The sequence below is a fragment of the Danio rerio genome, chromosome 7 (assembly GCF_049306965.1).
Source record: "Danio rerio strain Tuebingen ecotype United States chromosome 7, GRCz12tu, whole genome shotgun sequence".
In the NCBI taxonomy this organism is placed as follows: Eukaryota; Metazoa; Chordata; class Actinopteri; order Cypriniformes; family Danionidae; genus Danio; species Danio rerio.
This window is the reverse complement of record NC_133182.1, coordinates 29737187-29758073: the sequence shown is the minus strand read 5'-3', so window position 1 is coordinate 29758073 and position 20887 is coordinate 29737187. Positions and strand designations below refer to the sequence as shown.

Below are 20887 nucleotides of genomic sequence, written 5' to 3'. Positions count from 1 at the left end.
GTTGGAAAATTTTATATCTATAAATGTACACATATGTAAACCCTTTTTTAGCATATTCAAACAAGAAGTATTAGCCTAAAGATTGATGTTTAACTCCTAGAATTTATACTTATTACTATGTATTTAATAGACCTGTTCGTTTTTATGTTTATGTTAACCTCTCATTTCCTCTTATTTCTCTCATGCATTTGTTATATGTTATTCATAATTCTCCCTTATTGTTTAAAAAGGAACTATAGTTTGTAGAGACTGTTTTCTGTTTTATTTGTAAATGTTTTGTTGTAATAAATGAAAAAATAAATAAATGATGATGACGCCATGTGATCGGTCATCATGACTGCAACAACTTTGATAAAAAGATCAATATTCATAAACTAAATTTGTGTTAAATGTATAAAGCAAATGACGACTGCATTTAGAAATCAGATCTTAAACGCAGCGATTTTGTATGGGATGACAATTAACCGGAAACCCTGGGGCTGGCTGACTGAAATTAAAAGTCTGTGTGCTTATAGCCCATTTGTTAACTGACCTTTGTGTTAAACATTTTCAACTAAAAACTTGAGATTATAATCAATGTTTTATTTTATGAGAGACGTCTCTACCACATACAATCTTTTAGAAGGACTCATCTCTATGGCTTAATCAGCTTGTTCTCAACCACATTCCTTTCTATTTTAAAATAATTTTTATTATTCTGCTAATACTTCCAAACATGCTTTTTTGTTGTTGTTGTGTTGATGCAGATATTGAATTATCTATAGATCAATGCTTCCATCATTTTAAAGACTGATATGTCTCTTTCAGTGACACAAGTCAGCAACCAGGGCATCATGTAGAATGCAGTTTCTCACTTGTATATATTCATAGTGCAGAAATATCACAACCACAGCCATATCACCCTGCAGCCCAAGACCAGTTATTCACTGAAGCTCCACCAAAAGCTGGTGTGCGGTGAGCGAACTAGCACCATTGTCCTGTGGCTGCCATCGCATCATCCAAGTGTATGCTGCACACTGGTGGTGGTAAGGAGAGACCCCCCTCATGATTGTGAAGCTCTTTGGGTGTATGGTCATACACAATAAATGTGCAATATAAATACACATCCCTTACTGCTTACTATGTCCAATCCAGCTCCTGGAGGACCACAATATTCTTTTTTTTTAGCTTCTTTCATAATAAAATACACCTGTACTAGTTAATCATGGTCTTACTAGGCTTAATGCAAACTCTAATTCTAATTCAGCAAATAAATGGACAAAAACATGACAAACACAACAGTTCAATTGACACAATTTTATTTCAATTCAACAATACATTTTTGGCAGCAACACTGCAAGACACAAATATTGCTGCTGCAAGCTCTGACACCAGACATTAGCAAGAAGCAAAGGACTGGAGAGGTGGTGAGGCCACTGGTGTTAGCATGCCTGGCTAATAAGCTCTTCCTGCATGACCAGGACCGGGCGCTCATCCTCCATGTCTGATGGTGAGATCTAAAGCAAAAACAAAAACAAAATCAGGTTTATTGTCCTCAAAAAAACTGACATTTTGAAAAGTTTTTGTAGATCATAGGTACCGTAAACCAGTCGTGGAGGAGAATCTGCTCCAGTTGTATCCTCTCGCTGGGATCGGGATGCAGACAGGCATTTATGAGATGACTGCATTCTGAAAGACAGGATTACTGTTTGACTATTACTTTAAACATCCTTTACATTACACTTCTCCTGATGGCATTTTGGACAGCTGAGCCAAGTGGCTTTGTCAGACACTTTTTTGTTTGATTGTTACAATTTTTTCAAGTTCTTACCACAAGACAAAGACGGCAGATACCAGAGCCAGTGCTGCATCTTTTCCCGATCCGTGTAGTCTGGCATATATCCGCACACCATAGTGTATAGCAGCACTCCAAGCGAATACACGGTTGCTGGCCGTGCAAAGTATTTGCCCGTTTCGAAAAACTCTGGAGGGCAGTACATCTCTGTGCCTGGAGGAAAGAGATTTGCATGTCTGAGTTACAACAGTTTGTTTTTACTGTATTCAGCAGCTTGTGTGCCATGACACTAAAGTTTTAATACTGTACATACCACTAAAAGTGTGGTACTCTGTTTCGTGGAACAGGTTCCCACAGCCGAAGTCAATCAAGGTGACATCCATGGTTTGTGTGTTGATGATCAAGTTCTCCAACTTTATATCTCTGTGGAATACTCCGCGCCGGCAGCAGGTCTCAGCTGCCTCGATAACCTGGCGCATCACATACCGAGCAAACCTTTCTTCAAAGATGTTGCCACAGCTCTCCAAAAGCTTGAACACACTCAGGCATGGTGAAGGGCGCTGCAGGACCATTATATAATGGTCTGGAAAGTCCTGCCAATCCAGCAGCTCGATTATGTTGGGTGAGCTGGGACCCTTGTTTGCCATAAGTGTGAGGCCGATTTCAAGTGGTACAAGTTCTGGAAGGCCAGGCTAGTGGAAAGAGTTTTTAGGATGGTTAAATTAAGGTGGTTTGCACAACATGTTTATAATTTGTTTATTGAGAGATAGTTTGCTGTCTATGATTAACACTGTTGAAAAAATAAAATAAAAACAGAGTTAGAGGAGATGAGTCTACTTACAACGTAGAGATATTCCATGCCCTCCATTTTTTTGGCAAACTTGATTGCCACCTGATCAACAAAACAGAATATAACAGTTAGCACAGGATTACTTCAGGCCATTCAATAATCCTTGTTGAAATTCTAGTCATGAATTTGTAGCATGTTTGGTCAGGTTGACCATTTATCAAGCGCTCTAATTGTGTAACAAAAGACAAAGCATAACACATAAATATAGTTTGTTAGGTTGATTATGCAAAAATATATGTAAATTTACCGGAAGACCATCATGGGCACGGACACCAGCATATACGGCACCAAATCCTCCTTCTCCCAGTAGCTCACCCATGTTGTAGGTCCAGCACATGCCTGTTCAAATATAATTAGTTTTAGAGACAGATTCATATTCTACAATGCAAAAGTTAAACTTTATTACCACTTTATACACCATTACGTCACTAATACATAATGCAGAAACATCTAATCCTTTCAAAAAGTGAAAGCATCAAGCAGCCATAATTAATATGAACTTACTCCCAATAATCAAGACCATGTCTTGGCTTGGGTTTTCTGCCAGAGGACACACAGTTTCTTCCTCTGACAGATCATCTGGAAACTCCTGGATTTGCTCGTCAACAGCGAAGAGAGGAATCTCAAAACTACTGTTGGGAGTGTTCTGAGGACCATAACTCTCTACAGAAGATATGGTCTCCACTGAAGTTGGATCTAAAGAGAAAAATATAACAATTATATATAAACACACAAACATTTCAATACTGCTACAAATAATACATTTATAGTATTTACAAAGACAAAACTGAAGAATTCAGATACACAAACATCTGCACATCTGAACATTTGAACTCTGCAAATGTTTAAAGCTATGATGATCTTCTTTAATGATTAAGTTCAGTAAACACAAAAGATGAAGAGATTTACCATCAGTAGACGTTTCTTCCTCCAGCTCCACATTCTCACACTGTTCCTGTATTTGCAGGTCAATGATGGAGGAAGGAACCTCAAGGCTGTTAGGAGCTTGCTGGTTGTCATGATGCTCAACAGGGTTTGGGATGTTTCCTACTGAGGTTTGATCTAAAGAGGGGTACATACATTCAACATTTACTTTAATTAAAACACACAGAAACGTTTCAATCCTTTTACAAATACATATATTTGCAGAGACAATATTTTAAAGCTATGGTGATCATTTTTATAAAAAAAAAAATTCCAGTCACACAAAAAATAAAGGGATTTACCATCAGTAGAAGGTTCTGCTTCGGTGACTGGCTTCACCTTCTCACTGTCCACCTGCTCCACCTTTTTACCCCTTCCAGTTCTTTGGCGTGAAAAGCGGAACAGCTTTCTCCAAAAACTCGTTTTTTTCTTCTCTTTCTTTTTCTCCTTTACCAAACTCCCTCCATCTTCCTCACAAGGAACGACACGGCTCTCATCAAGCTGATGGTTTTCTTGAGGAGGCGTGTCATTATTTAACTGAAGTGGTGTACTAGGATGTAAACTGTACACACACTCCGACTCTGTCGCTATATTCAGACAAGAAATTCGCTGACCCATGATAAAACAAACGCACTGTCTCACTCCAAACTACCCACTAAAACTAAATTACCGTCAAGCCTTAACATTCCACTTTGACGTTCTAATTATGACATCAAATAGAAAGACCTTGAGATCAATTTGTTTTGTTTTAAAATTTGCTGAACTACATATTGCATACATTATACCTGACAATTCTTATAGTAATGCCTAAAATAAAGCTAAAATAAATATTAAATCATATTATAAATGTAAATCTACTTGTTTTAATACTTGTTTAAACACTTTTATAAATATTTAATTCCGTACTTCTGCAGTATAATGCTGCGTCGCTAATACTTTCTTATTGGTTGAATTCTCTTTCTCAACCACTTGAGGGCGGCAAATATCATGGTATCTGAAGAGAACTGATAGTCCACATTACTTCATGATCTCAGTGGGAGTAGTCTACTTGAAGAGTTTTATTTCTTTTTGTATGTATATTTAATGTATAAGGAATTGAAGTCAGAAATTAATTAGAGTAGAGATGTGTGGATGGGATTTAATAACATAATAATGTGAATCTACTGAATCTAGTATTTTCCTTTCATTTTCCTTATAGGTTAGAGGACGTGTGTTTTTCAGGAAACAATTTTAATTAAATAAAATATATTTCAAAATGTTTGTTTAAATTATGAAGCTCGGCCTGGTTTTGATCTAACTTGTAACGGGTGTCAACAATCTCCAGCCACTCTTTTTCACACTTTCTGGCTTTGTCCAGCACTAAGCACTTTTTGGGCATCAATTTTTAAATCAATTTCTGAATGTTTTTTTTATAAGACCATGATTGCATATAGCCCATTTTTTCAAACTCTACCGAAAACACACACCAAGTCCACAGAGCACACTCTCTCTCATATATATATCTCAAAACACTATGGATTTGAGTGTGTCATTTTTTTTAGTTATCAACTGACCTTGAATTTTATGTTTCATGTGATTAACTAGGCTTGAAACTACACTCTACCGCAGTTTAAGTTAAAAATTCTGCTGTATTTAAGCAGCGTTTATAGCAACCTTCTTGCTGTGAGGCAACAGTGCTAACCACTGAGCCACCGTGCCACCCTATAGGTTTTCAGCTTTCTTCAAAATAGTCTGTAGTGTTCAATAGAAAAAAGAAACTTGTCAATGTTTGAAACCACTTGAGGGTGAGTAAATAGAGTGTAAATTGTAATTTATGTGTGAACTATCACTTTAAAGGTTACTCTATCTAGAGGATCAGAACAAAAAATAAAAACATTGTGCCACTGAAAAATAACGTATTAGAAGAATTACATCTTATTACACAGACAGATGTTTGAACATTATATTTTTATGTGAATAAATTAATGGTTTGGATGCTCACATTGCTTGAGCTGAACACCAGAAAATTGCATCCATTATGTGGCCAATAGGCTATGAACAGCTAGTGTTTTTCAGCCAATGAAAAAGTGTTTCAGCTAGTGTAGACAGCTAGTGTTTTTCAGCCTTTTTTTTGCATAACAAGAACAATAGCATACAAAAATGAGGAATACAATACTTATTTTTTTTTCACATCAAAGGAACAAATCAGTAGAGCAGGGGTCACCAATCTCGGTCCTGGGGTGCCGGTGTCCCTGCAGGGTTTAGCTCCCACTTGCCTCAAAACACCTGCCTGGATGTTTCAAGTGTACCTAAGACCTTGATTAGCTTGTTCAGGTGTGTTTGATTAGGGTTGAAGCTAACATCTGCAGGACACCGGCCCTCCAGGAACAAGTTTGCAGACCTCTGCAGTAGAGAATAAAAAAACAAACAAAATAAATTACAGGTATATATAAACCACAAAAATATTTGCATAAGAAAATGAATCCATAATTGCACACATCCTTGAAGCTTTTTTATGTTTTTATGACTTTTAGGGTTTCAATATAATGCTGAAAATCATTTTTAAACAAAAAAATATATGGCCTATCATTGGACCATTTTTGTTTGTGTACACGGTACTTCCTATATATTACCATTAAAATTAATATTTAATATTGAATAAATTAATATTGTTATTATAAACAAATTTTGCTCCACAGTTTTGTTATTACTATTGCATATTAAAAAAATAAATTTACAAGAAAACTAAATTTTTAATTTTGTAAGTTTAGATATAAGATATTCAACATCAAATCAAAACATTTGGGTATATGTGCATTTAAAAAAACAGGTTTTATCAATTCCTCCTCTAATTCACAAAATGTGCACGTAGATTCTAAGTCTCAAAAAAATTGTAACAACTTGTTTCACTGGATAAATTAGATGTATTAGTTTATATGTCACTTCTTTAACTTTATTGGTGAGACAGTATTTACTAGGTAAGTTTTAAACTTTTTTTCCACTCAATTCGCTCAAATAAGGAATTTTAAAAAGATTTGCATTTAGGCAACAATGTAGTTCTGCAAAACCTTTTAATGTAACAGTTATTCAATTTATTGTCTATAATTTTCACACCATTGATACTTAACTGATTACTAAGCAAAAGATTTGATTCAGTGAATACATTACCGAATAAGAGCTAAACAAGTCCACTAGAAATTGCATCAAATACTATTGCAAATTCTTTAGCAGTTATGGGGATCTTGTAATTGAAATAAATTCACAATAATTAAAAGTTGTCTATTCCTTTTGAATAACTGTATCATCAATATAATATCATTATTTTGTTTTATTAAAAAAAGCATTTTAAGGTCAAAATTATCAGCCCCTTTAGGCTATATTTTTCAATAGTTTACAGAATAAACCATAGTTATACAATAAAAATAAACAGCGGGGCTAATAATTCTGACTTTAACAGTTTATACTAAACGTGACGAAACTTCTGTTTTGGCTAATAATGTTTTTCTTTTAATTGACAAATCTCTCATTAACCATAAGTTTAATGTTTGTTTTGTTTTCTTAATAATTGGTGTAAAATTCAGTTTACTTCTCTCTTTTTGATCTTTACAAATTTTAGACCCAAATATTCTACCATCTCCTTCACTGGAATACCATATATATTAGTATCATTGCATATTTTCAGAGAGAACACTACACATTTTTTAATATTTAAACATAAACCAGATGCAGACGAAAAAAGATTGAGGCAATCAATAGCAGTTTTAATTTTAATTTCATTTTGTAGAAAAATGGCAGTGTCGCCAGCTAACTGAGAAACTGAGAAACTTTTAGTTCTGTCTCTAAAAATCTAATACCACAAAATCTATCTCTTTTAATATGCAGGGCCATAGTTTGTGTTACCAGTAAGAAAAGAAAGGCTGAAATAGGACAACCTTGACGTATGCCCAGAAAAATAGCTTTGTGGTCTGTAAGAATAGTGGGCAATATAGAGACCTCATCATTAACTATGGAGCTAATAATATGCCAAAACAATCTGAATTTGAATTGTGTTCATTTCAACTATCATTAATTGTATTTGAAAAAAAAATGAATTTTTATATGCCGCTAAAAAAGTTTAGTTTGAATTTTTTTTATTTGAATTTCATAACTTGAATATTATTGAACATCTGAAATTTAAGAAAACTTAATTTTTCAAGGCTGAATTCTTTTGTAGACGTATTTTCAAACTTTTTTGTGTTCTGAATTCCTAGACGGCAAATATCCAGTTTGTAAAAATACAGTTTCAAATTGTAACAAATAACATCTTATCTAATTTGCTGAAAAAGTGTGTGCATGCAAATATGTCATTTACCACAGTTGTAAAATGCTGGGACAGTTTGAAAGTGCACCTAGAAAGAGCTTGAAAAGTCTTTAAATGTGACTTTGGTAAAGTGTAAGAGCCCTGTGTCTGCTGAAATAACCCATCAGAGGTTACATTATAAAGGTAGGCCCACACGGAATCTGCAACTGCAGAATTCCACAGAATTATGCAGATTTTTAGCCCATCATTGATTCGGTTTATTTACTTGTGTAAATGTGTGTAAATTTATATTTATTCGGTTTTTAAAATAATTTCAGTATATTCAATATTTGTCTACAATATAGTTTGTAAATTCATATTATCTGTCTTTCAGCAGATATATTATATAAGAGACTTGCTTTGTTTACCAAATAATGTGGATCTAACTGGATTTGCATTGTAAACATTAAATATAAGTTATAAAAGTATTATTTTTTATTTCATATATTAAGGTTTTAGTTATAATACTCCTAAAATCATACAGCATAAATCTGCAGATTTTCTACAAAATTCAGTGCAGAAATAGCTATACTCCACAGCTCTGTGATTGGCCAAAGTGCTTAGTTTGACTTTTCTGTGATCGTCTACTCTTCCCTGTTGTTCACCACCTACTTTCTGCTAAATATATTTTTTTATTATTAATTTGTTTTCTTTTAGGCTTAGTCTCTTTAACTATTGTCAATAATTCAAATGAACACAATTCAAATTCAGATTGTTTTGGCATATTATTAGCTCTATAGTATGGTAGGAAAGAAGAGCTTGTGTATTTCAATATCTAATAATTAAAGGTTTGAGGTTTAAGACAAAATGTTTGGACTTAAAACCTTCAGCACAAACACAAAAAAGCCTCTATGTGCTCAAACATCATAAGATCAACTTGTAAACAGATTTCAAGCAGACCACGTGCACCAGAAAGAGCTTGGAAACTTGTCCCTAAAAGAAAACCACAGCCAGAAGACAAATAGGAGAGTGTGACAGAAAATAAACGCTATCACAGTCACAGTCAGGTCCTTAAATCTAAATTTATGCAATCAATTTTGTATAATCAAGGCATTTTTTATTAAATTATTTAAAGCCATATAAAGTTGGTAGTGATTATTATGATTTATTATATAATGCATGTGAGAAATAAGATATGTATTCATTTTGGAGCATTTATTTAATGGATAGTTCACCCAGCATTGAAAATTAAGTCATAATTTTCTCATCCTGTACTTGTTTGAGTTCCTTTTTTCTGTTGAACACAAAAGAAGTTAGTAGGAATAACATAAACGGTGGAAATCAACGGTTTCAAGTTTATAACAATTTTCTAAATATTTTCTTTTGTGTTCAGCTGAAAAAGGAAACCCATAAAGGTTTGGAACCATGTGAGGGTGAGTAAATGATAAATACATTTTCATTTGGGGGTAAAATATCCTTTTAATATTTTCAAAAATGAATGAATTATGGGCAACGTGGTGGCGCAGTAGGTAGTGCTGTCGCCTCACAGCAAGAAGGTCGCTAGTTTGAGCCTCGACTGGGTCAGTTGGCATTTCTGTGTGGAATTTGCATGTTCTCCTTATTATAATGTTCGCGTGGGTTTCTTGTATTTTTAATACAACAACAACAGAAAGAGAAACTTAAATAACTTTTAATAATTTCCACCACAAATGACATACAAATAACAAACCATAATGCTAAATATTAAAACCATATTTTAATGTTTTCTTTTATAATTTGGGACATATATAACGTATATCATCAAACGTGTATCTTCAGTACATACATTTACATCTTGGTAAACTATAACTTAAATGTATTATCCTTAAGGGAAAACAACTAAAGCAAACAGTAATGATATATCTTGCACATAAATCAATTAATCAAATATTCTAAAGAGTTTCTCATTTGGTAAACAAATGACTATGAGTTACCTCACCACACTTTCGCTTTGTGATCCACGTTCTTGTATCAACTACTCAGCCTGTTAATGATAAGTGTTCGGAGACCCCTGGCGCAGACAGTGTGAGTGGATCGCCGGATGAACCGATCTCGTGAACGCCTGTCACACTGCGAGGGAAGTAACCTTAGCAAATGCGGATTGTGTCATTTTAGCGTGTTTTCTGCGACAGGGTCGCTGTCGTTCTCGACTCATCATGGTCTTCGAGTCTTTAGTCAGTGATCTTTTAAACAGGTTTATTGGAGATTATGTGGAAAACCTGGACAAGTCGCAGCTCAAGATTGGCATATGGGGAGGTAAGCGTATATTCGTCAAACTGCCTGTAAACATCAGTGCAAACAAACGCGTTTCCCTCTCTGCGAATTATTGTTTATTACAAAATGTCATGTGTCGATGTTCAGTGCACGTTAATACGGACATTTTTTACAGTGTCCACAAATGACTATCGGTCATAATTGTTTCTGTTCTGTAAGATTGGCAGGCTGTTAAGTTGCTTGCTTTCTGAGGCGAGGAATATAACTGTTAACGTTATTTACATTGTTTGCTTTTAATATTTGTAGTGTTTCCCGCCCTAACTGTGTAAAAAAAAGAGCTGTCATGGTCATTACTCAAGTTCCTGCTTGCATTAGATAAATGAAACGATTGTCTTCTTGATAAGACAAACAGAAAATGGTTCAAGACGATTAGCTGAGCTGCTGAATGCAAGCAGTCTGTATTGTAGGCTTGTTTTGTTTGTTTTGTTGTGATGAATGTGTGCAAGTAAAGCTCAAGGTGAAGTGGACCACACCTTGAGGAACAACAAAATAAATGCCATACAATTCTCTATGAATTTCTGTGCTGCACACTTACCCACTTAATCTGGGAATTAAGTTCTGGAGCCATTAGAAACAGCTGCTAAATATCACTGAAACGCTTCTAAATAACTGCTTGAAAAAGCCTGATGCAGGATATTATTGCAGATTTATCCCATTGCTCCTCTGACCCACACTATTAATGTTCTTATTTTAGAGATACACAGTGTCAAACATTTTACATTAGAATTATTTGTTATATATTATTTTGGGGAATAAAAGGAATTTTATGCACTTCTTAACTTATGCAACTGTAATATTTGTAATAAATGAATCAAATTCATTCTTTCATTCATTTTCCTTCAACTTAGTCCCTTTATTAATCAAAGGTCGCCACAGCGAAATGAACCGCCAACTTATCCAGCATATTTTTTACACAGCAGATGCCCTTCCAGCTGTAACCCAGTACTGAGAAACATTCATACAGTACACGCTCAAACATACACATGGACTATGGCCAATATAGTTTATTCAGTTCACCTATAGCGCATGTCTTTGGACTGTGGGGGAAACCGGAGCACTCGGAGGAAACTTACGTCAACACAGGGAGAACATGCAAACTCCACACAGAAATGCCAACTTTTCCACCTGGGAATGTGTCTTTGTGAGGTGACTGTTAAGTCACAGTGTCGCCCATGAATCAAATGAGTTAGCTATAATAAATAAACAAACAATATTGGTAATAACTGTTTATTATTGCTCTATGCGAAATACATATATTACTATATGAATTTAATTTCAGCAGATGATTTAATAGCTCTAATTGGAAAGATTTCTTTAATATAGATCGACTGGAATGATCAAGTCTTTTTCTGTGCAGTGCATCAGCATAAAATTTCACACATAACAAGCATTTATAAATACATCAGAGCAAAAATAAAAGCAAAATAAACAGTGCTTTATGGTTTTATGGTGTCAAACTGTATACAGGATACACAAATTGAGCAATTAAATGTAAAATAATACGGTCATCATTTTATAAATGATTAAAATAGTTTTTTTTTTGTTTTAAATATCTTTGTCTTTTCATCTGAATCTAATCCTGCGACTATTGCAGATACACAAACTCCGATATGGATTCTTAAACGATATATTGTTCAGCCCTACTCTGGGATATGACCCTCTGAATGTCCCATGAATTCTATACTTATGGTTAATGTTTATTTTTTGTGCACCATTTACTGTCAGCGTTTGTTTGTTTATATGCAAATATGGCTGTTTGCTCTGTTTATCTTCTAGTTAGTATACTTTAATTGGAGTCACATATCAAACTTTCTGATGTGTCATTGTAGTCACTTAGCTGGATGTTTCATGGCTGAAACAACTCCACCTAGATTCTTTAATTTACTGTAAAATTAAAAGGAGTGTTCGAAGCCATGCTCATTTAAATAACCAAAATCCTTTGGATTAAAAATAGGTTCACCTTTTCTCTTTGGTAAATGCATGTTGTATTTCAAATTATGATTGATACAGCTCTGTGCTTCCAATTTATCCTGACATCGTAATAAACAAAAAATCAAATTAGATCCTCCAATGAAAATGAAGGACTTCTTGATGGTGTATTATGCAGGATTTCTTCATTCATTGTGTCTGCTAAAACTTCACCCCTGCAACATAATTTTCTTTTATAATGCTCATGTCTCAATATCAAATCTAGGGATGCTCCGATACCATTTTTTTAAATCAGTCTGATCCTGATACCAAAATTCTGAATATTGACCGATACAGATCCAATCCCGATACTGTGGCTCTTTTTTTACGTAATGCTGTTTCTATAGTTCTGCTAATAAACTCTAATAATATATCTTCATTTGTACAAAATAAACAAGAAGAACGAATTTGAGGTGAAATTCAAAACAAGGGCCGCTTATATGCTTCAGCACCAAAACCCAAACAGGTCTGTTAAATAAAAAACTAATTTAAATAAAATTAAAGTGAAATATTCACTGTTTCAGAAAAGTCTATATTAGGCTAAATAATGTATTGTTAATGACAATCCATATTGAGCCTGTTAGTTTCATTTTTATTAACTGAATAAACTTGACCACAATGAGCTTTACGAACTATATACAGCACTGAAAGGTTTCCCCTCGGAAAAAATAAACTCAGTCGGAAGGATGAGAGAACAGAAACTCATTGTGACACTTCCAAAACAGCAGCATAAAGGGAGCAAATCAGTGCGTTGAGGATCTGTCCAATGTATTTGGTTATTGAGCCTTTTCTAATTTAAAATTTCAGTTAGGCCTACTTTGTATGAGGAGCAGGTAATAACCCTCTATACTCCAGATGGCCAATACCCAATCCAGCAAAAATATGTGATATCGAACCAATATCTGATCCAAGTATAGGGATCGGTGCATCTCTAATCAAATCTATAACCAATGGATTAGAAACAAGAAGACCTGCCCTAGATTTGTATCTTTATCAATGACCTATTACCATTAAATGTAGGTCACGCACTACGGGGGAAAATGTTAATTTTTCATTTAATTTAAAAACATAAAATGGTCAGCAGCAGGTGTTAAAATGAGTGAATGAGTCGAGGGAGTTGTTTTAATCCAGCATAATGAACATTCCGCTTTCATAGGTGTGAAACTCCACAGGGGTTTAGCCAGTCCTCGGCCAGATCAGCACGAGCACGCTGTTATTTTGTCAGCATGCCGTTTGATATGGTGACACTTTTATCTCAGCATCAGATAGGCTGCTCTGGCTGACATTTATTTCCTTTCTGTAATGCCAGTGCAATTATCCTCAATGTCAAAAATGGCAAATCATATTTTAATGAATGTCTTTATGTTATTAATGGTAACATTTCTTATCTTTGACACTGGTGAAATTACAAATTTGGAGTTAGATATTTAAATGCTTGGATATAGTGCATGTAGACCTATATTGGAACTAAACATACAAAAGTGATTAGCTTTTAATTGTTAATCTCACAGTACTGATTTCTTTCTTGCAATTCTGAGTTGTCTCACAATTATGAAATGAAGTCCTGAATTTCGAATACACACATCACAGTAGTGAGTTTGTGGGCTGTGTTGTGGTTTCCTGCAGTTCTGATCTCAGATAAATACAGCACTGTGGGATATGAACTCAGTTGTGATAAAGTGTTGACTGAGATAAGTCAGAAAAAAGTTCAGAATTATGAGAAAAACATGCAAGAACAAAAATCTAAATAATTTCACACTCAGTACCTCCGATATTGAATTTGCACTAACCGTTTTTGCCTTTTTTCTACACCATTATCACATGCTGGGAGAAGACTTTTAAAATGATGACCCTAAAAGCCAAATGTAGTGTTGATCTCATTGATGAATAGTGTTAGATAAAAACAATAAGTGCTGGGCAAAAATGAATTGCAATAATAAAAGAAAATCCAAAATAAAAGATTGTTTTGACATAATATACAGTATGTGTGTGTGTGTGTGTGTGTGTGTGTGTGTGTTTTATCTATTTATGTATATGTAATAATACATACATTTATTCATTCATTTTCCTTCGGCTTAGTCCCTTATTTAAGGGTCCCTTATTTTAACTATTCCAGCATATGTTTTTCACAGCAGATGCCCTTCCAGCCGCAACCCAATACTGGGAAAACCCATACACTCTCACATTCACACACATATTCATACACTACGCCAATTTAGTTTATTCTATTCACCTATAGCGCATGTCTTTGGACTGTGGGGGAAACCGGAGCACCCAGAGGAAATCCACGCAGGAAGAAAATTCCACTTAGAAATGCCTACTGACCCAGCCGTGACTTGAACCAGCGACCTTCTTGCTGTGAGGCGATAGTGCTAATCACTGAGCCACTGTGATGCCCTATAACACGTACATAAAAACAAACCTATACTCTTTTTTTTTTTGTCACATAGATATACAAATTTTTATATAATTTGTTACATATACAATATATATTTTACATCTAAATATAATTTTTTCTCAAATATATTCATGGGTGTGTGTGTATTTATATATTCTGTATAAATACACAGCGCACACATGTATATTTTGTGAAAAAAACAGTTACTTTGGATTAGATTAATGATGATTAATCTTCTCCTAGCACTAATTATAATTAATATGTAATAATTGTAAAATATAACAAAAAAGCACAGGGTAAGAAAATGTCAAAAGATTTGCAATTCTGACCACATTTTTTTATACCTTTTGCTACAATTTTATCACATTTTAGAAACAGCCATTTATAATGTTAACCCTAAAATCAAAATTGAAGTGTTTTAACATTGAACGTAGAATTCATTTCTATTTTCAGGAAATGTGGTGTTGGAAAATCTGAAGGTGAAAGAAAATGCTTTGGTAAGTATGTACTGGACATTAATCATATTTAAATGGAATAAGTTTTATTCATTTTTGACATCAATTTAATGTATATTCATTCAGAATGTAGTTAAAACACATAAGAGAACTGCATCCATTTTGAAAAGAGAGAGTGTGCATGTCTGTGTACAACACATGTGGTTAGTGGTTGATTTTTAACCATCCGTAGCTTTTGCTGAATAAAGAGTGTGTGGCAGAATGTGATTTGCTGATGCTAACCCAACTAAATCACTAGTTTTTTTTTAAACAGTTGCTTTAAACATGCATTTAAAAATAATTTCTCCAATTTATCTTTGCTTTTTAGAGTGAACTTGATGTCCCTTTTAAAGTGAAAGCTGGACAGATTGGTGAGTATCCAGCCTCGTGGTTATCAGGCAGTTGTGCAACATGGAATATGCATTGTAAAAACTTATCAGAAAAATAAAAACTTATCAGTAAAATCATGACAGAAAATGCTTTTATGTTATTTTAACTTAATTTAATAAGTCACCAGCATTGTGTGTCCAGAAGTTCAGCTTTAAATGTATGCAGATGACACATTAGTACTCGCGCAAAAAACAAAGAACAAAGTTACTACTGCACTCAAGAAAGTTTCTGAATGGTCATGTTGTTCATGTCTTATGCTAAATGTAAGTTAAACTGTGTAAAGGTTTTTTTCAATTAAGACAAATGAGGAGCATTGCTCAGATTTTTTATTTAATGGAGAAGTAAAATATATTGTTGATCATTTTTTAATATTTAGGTATAATTATTGACTCTAAACTAAATTTTAAAAAACAAATTAAGAGTGTTTGAGCCTGAGGATTTATAGAAACATCAGGCTGCTGCAAAACTTTTTATGAAACAATGATTTGCCCTCATTTATCTTACTCTGCTAAAAGCTGGTCCCACGCAAGCATTACAACAATAAAATCATTGTATGTTATCTATAAACAAGCCATAAAAATTTGAGCTAAAAAGCCAAGGAGCCATCACTACTGTAACTGTATTGAACAATATAAATTACTAACATTTGACTGTTCCCTATTTTTGCTGATGTGTGTTTAATGTACAAAATATTTAATGATCTTGCACTACCAATTTCAAACAATGTGTGATAATCTGCAAGGACAATATTAATAAAAAAAAATTCCTTATCTTTGAAACTGGTGTAATTGTGAATTTTCAGTTTTCAATGCTTGAATATACTGCAAAGAGGCCTATAATGGAAGCTAACATAAAAAAGTTAATTGCTATTTATTTTTAATCTCACAGTAATTTTTTATTGCAATTCTGTGTTTGTCTCACAATTCTGAAATAAAGTTCAGAATTTTGACTACACACATCACAGTAAGTTTGTTGGTTGTGTTGTGATTTCTTACAGTTCAAAGGTCCATTCTTCGTCCCTCACTTAAATGATCTAAGATAATTTGGCAGATCCGGGATCTTTTAAAGTGATCTCTGGCTAATTTATTTTTTCAAACAAGTTTATGAATCGGATTAAAATGTCTGTAAGAACTGATCTGAGATCGGTGCAATTAATGTGAAGGACAGATCTATCTATCCTTAAACATGATCAGCAATGTATTGACTGATGGCACAGCAGCGTAATGACATCATCTGATTAATTTTCAAATATCCATGTGAGCAAAATTACATAAAATTTGTAGAATGGTTTGATAAATATGAGACGCAGTAACTTTACACATTTGCTGTAGGCTGCAGGCTTTACACTTTCAGTATTTAGTCATTTTACTTGGTTTTACATTTAGAGCAGATTTTCTTTATTATAGTAGGCCTATTCACGTTTCTTAATCGGCGTAAGGAATAACTGGCTGTTAAAATTTATTTTAACAATAAAAAAGCAGTTTGATATCTTTTGCAAAACATCAAATCACCTTCATATTAGCTGGTCAAACATGTGCATGACTGCATAAATGATTGTTCCTTAAAAAAAATAAACCAAACAAACAAGTAAAAAGAAAAACAGTCCAATTTTGTGCATGTCTATTAGTATACAAAACTATACTAAACCTGATTCCATAAAATAGTATCTGTATTTGAACCTAAAAATTCTCTAATAATAAACGCTCTCTTTGAACCCCTTGTGGAGAGAAGCCCCAGTGACAGTCTTTGTACTTTTTTTTTTTCGGAGTGCAGATTGCGTTTAGTTTTAAAACTTCTATACTTTTTAAACTTAAATGATTCTGGATCATGTCAACTCGACAATAACCAAATCCAGCTAATTGAGCAATCCACATATGAAGAACGGACCCCTGATCTCAGAGAAGGACAGCATTGTGAGATGTGACCAAACATGCTCTTATGGTACTTTAACTTAATTTAATTTAATAAGTCAATCAGATTTAAACAAAAAATGTAGCTACTCAAAGTTTAACAATATTGTGAGTCTGATTTAAGATGAGATGACTAAAGTTATTTTGATTCTACGAAAATACTTGTATTTAAGGCAGGAAGATGTATTTTTTGAGTCAAATGTTTCCTGACATTCTGCTGATAGCTTGTAACCAAGAAGACTGAAGTAGAACAGTTTTATTCTTCAGATTGCTGATTTTCACTTCCTATATTATTCTGCTAAAGACTGATTGTACTTTGCAGTCAGTGTCAATAAAAGTGAACTAATTTCTATTGAAGGATGACCATTTTTCACAACTGAAGTGTCAGTTTGCACAGATACTTCTATTCATCTATGATGAAATATCAAGTAAGACTAGATGTTGTCTTAAAGCAATATTAAACTATACTGAAACATTTTAAGTTGAAGTGGCTTTTTAGAAAAATGAAATCCCTTTCGGTTCATTTTTCTGCTGTTCAACACAAACCACAGGACACTCTTGGCAATAACAAGAAGCCTGTTAAAACGGTCATTTGTCTATCCTCACATGACCCAGTCAGATGACTGTAAACATCTGCTGAACAGTGGCCAGGATGTCAAGCAGTAAAAAGTAATTGGTTAACAAGAGCTACATGCATTTTCTGAATAGTTCTGTGAAATTCCCTCCACATATTCTACATTTTAGTGCTTGTTTTACCTATTATATGTGCTTGATCTAAAAATATTACCCAGTTTACCACCATTTTCATTACCCCCACCCCCCCGGCCCATTTTACTATTTAATAAAGTAACGTAATGACATTTCTTTTGTTTCTCCTACAGTTGAAGTCAAAATTATCAGCCCTCCTGAATTACTAGCCACCCCTGTACAATTTTTACCCCTAATTTCTGTTTAACTGAGGGATTTTTTAACACATTTATAAGCATAAATTTACTAACTACGTTCTAATAACTGATTTCTTTTATCTTCTCCATGATGACTGTACATAATATTTGACTAGATATTTTTCAAAATGCTAGTATTCATCTTAAAGTGCAACTTAAAGACTTTAATAGACTGATTAGTTTAACTAGGGTAATTAGGCAAGTCATTGTATAACAGTGGTTTGTTCTGTAGACAGTTAAAAAAAATTGCTTATGGGGGCTAGTAATTTTGATCTTTAAATGCTTTTAAAAAATATTCTAGCTGAAATAAAACAAATAAGACTTTCTCCAAAAGAAAAAAAATATTATAGAAAATACTGTGAAAATGCCTTGCTCTGTTAAATATTATTTGGGAAATATTTGTAAAAGAAAAAAGTCACTGGATGGCTAATAATTTTATCTTATTCATCAGTATAGTCACACTGAGTTAAAATGTTTGCTCTTCAGGTAAACTGACTCTGAAGATCCCTTGGAAAAACCTTTACAATGAGGCAGTGGTGGCAACATTGGATGGATTATACCTTCTAGTGGTTCCTGGTGCAAGTGAGTGCTCAATTTAGCTTAACGTTCCCTTTTTGCAGCATATTTTTTATGTATGTGGAAGTTACTTTCTACCATGATGCCACATGCTATACATTTCATGGCCCTGTGGGTTTTCTCCAGAATGCTTTCATTTCTTGTTAGAACATCTTAAGAATAACCACATGATTTATTTATAGCCTAAATGGATTTCTGTCCTCTTAAAAGAAGGAAGTATAATGCACAGGGACAGAGTTAAATTGTCAGTAGAGATCTTACAGTATGCATTACACACAAAATACCATATACCAGTATGATGCTATGGGAAAATGTTTGAAATTCTTAATTGGCTGGATTTATTAGATTTGGGTTTGAGGAAAAAAAAATAGTATTGTTTTTCTGTGAACATTTCTTCCAAGTTCTAAATGAAAATATTGTTAAATGTGTATTTTCCTGAAAATAACAAGGTCGAAAAAAAAACAAGTGAAAACTTTCACTTGTTGTGATTGAAAATCAGGGTTATTTCAACAAATGTTGATTGTTTAGCTCTTTTAAAGTTAAAATAGTGGTATTGTGTTGTCTAAGATATAAACATGTCTGAAAACATGTAATTTTTTTGGTTATTTTAATCATTTGTTACACATTTTTGTTTGCAATGTTTTATTTTGTAATTAAAACATTGTAATATTATTTTTAACAGTATTAAGCTACCTTCTTAAATTTTTGTACCAAAACGCTACTAAATAAATACTGGATTTCTATCAAAATTTAAAACTTAACTGTATTTTGGTTTGTTTTAATAAATGTTTTATTGTTATTTTTAATTTCATAAAAAAATGTCATCAATAATAGAACATGTTTTTTACTCAACTACAAAATCTTAAACAATTTGTTTTTTCAAGTGATCTCTTTTTTTCATAGTCTTAAAGGATTGTAGAGTGTCTTTTAGTTTTGTAATTAAAATAACTTCTAAAATTACTTATTAAATGTATAGATTCTAAACGAGTCTTGCACATGCACTGAAAGTTTATGAAAAAAATAAAATGTTTCACAGCATAATTATTTTAAGTTATCTGAACATTTTATGAGGGTATTATATTTTGCCTGTTATTGTAGCAGTTGCAAATATTTTGAGTCGCTGAGCTTTTTTTGAAACAGTATATTGTATATCTTCTATACTTGGGCTGCTTAGACTGACACTGTCTTTTACGTGTTGCAGTTGAGTCTAAGTTATTTTCCTCATCTTACAATGGTAAGCCAGAAGGTGGGTAGAAGGTGGGTAGCAGGGTGGTGGCTTGGGACTGCAACTGATAAGCTCTTTTGAAAGTCTCTAAGACTTTTTTTTGAACATTATGAAATTAAATGATTTTTTTTACCTTCTCATATCTTATCATACAAATACTGGTGTTTATAGAAAGCATTCAAAAGCATGTTGACGTTTCTCAATCAAGTGTTGGTTCAAATTTCTCTATTGATTTTGGTTTTTCAATATTTCTTTATGATTTTCCATATATTGTTGTCTGATCAATTCTGTGTAGTGCATGTAAGGAAATGTAGTAGTAAAGTGATCTTAAAGCATGAGCATCTGCATTTTTGTTTGTTTGTTTTTTTGTCCTTCTCTTATTTAAATCAAATATTGTGGGTTGTAGTTACATGTATGTCAGTGACATCAATGTTCTGGATTCCACAGTTGCCCAAAATAATTATTCTCAAGGTCCAATTCATTCTGCTAAAAATGTATGTTATAATTTTTAGAAACTAAATATTATTATATTATTATTAATAATATTTTTATATAACTAAAATATTATTTGAAAAATATATTTTTTTTTTAGCTTGTTAATGTTTTATGCTCAACAAGTACATACTGTATTTCTATCAAATATTGATTTCAAAACTGAACTTTTTTTATTATTGTTATTTAGTTGTATAAATATTATATTCATTTTTGTGTATAAAAGTTATTTTTAAATTATATAAAATTGTTTTATTGCAATTGTATGTTTTTGTTTATTTTAAGTCAAAGCATAGAATAAATAAATAACCTGTTTGGTGTTTTGAGCAGAAATTTCAAAAACACATTTTATAAACTTCTGACACTTGCAT

At 33.1% G+C, this 20887-nt stretch overlaps 2 protein-coding genes across 25 annotated transcripts in view; one reads left to right on the top strand and one right to left on the bottom strand.

The window, feature by feature from the left end:
- Window positions 1-703: 703 nt before the first annotated feature.
- LOC100538327 (serine/threonine-protein kinase pim-2-like) lies at window positions 704-5797 on the bottom strand. The gene is made up of 9 exons (XM_068222628.2): window positions 3851-5797; window positions 3534-3686; window positions 3129-3320; window positions 2872-2963; window positions 2616-2666; window positions 2088-2466; window positions 1811-1987; window positions 1580-1668; window positions 704-1496 (listed from the first exon to the last, which is right to left on the bottom strand). Exons 1-9 carry the CDS (start codon window positions 4164-4166, stop codon window positions 1422-1424), a joined length of 1524 nt encoding a protein of 507 aa, XP_068078729.2. The 5' UTR covers window positions 4167-5797; the 3' UTR covers window positions 704-1421.
- A 4070-nt stretch (window positions 5798-9867) lies between these two features.
- Window positions 9868-20887, top strand: part of vps13c (vacuolar protein sorting 13 homolog C) — a 96254-nt gene continuing 85234 nt past the window's right edge. For all 24 annotated transcript variants that reach the window (XM_073908570.1, XM_073908568.1, XM_073908565.1 and 21 more), the window contains exons 1-4: window positions 9868-10101; window positions 14939-14982; window positions 15308-15350; window positions 18710-18805. In XM_073908570.1, coding sequence (XP_073764671.1) covers window positions 10002-10101; window positions 14939-14982; window positions 15308-15350; window positions 18710-18805 — 283 coding nt within the window. In that variant the 5' untranslated portion in view covers window positions 9868-10001. The remainder of the gene's footprint in view (window positions 10102-14938; window positions 14983-15307; window positions 15351-18709; window positions 18806-20887) is intronic.

Coding starts and splice junctions, on each gene's coding strand:
- LOC100538327 (XM_068222628.2), bottom strand. CDS start 4,166: ATGGGTCAGCGAATTTCTTGTCTGAATATAGCGACAGAGTCGGAGTGT. Junction 3,321..3,533: donor GGAAGAAACGTCTACTGATG/GTAAATCTCTTC, acceptor TTTTCTCTTTAG/ATCCAACTTCAGTGGAGACC. Junction 2,467..2,615: donor GCATGGAATATCTCTACGTT/GTAAGTAGACTC, acceptor TCTTTCCACTAG/CCTGGCCTTCCAGAACTTGT.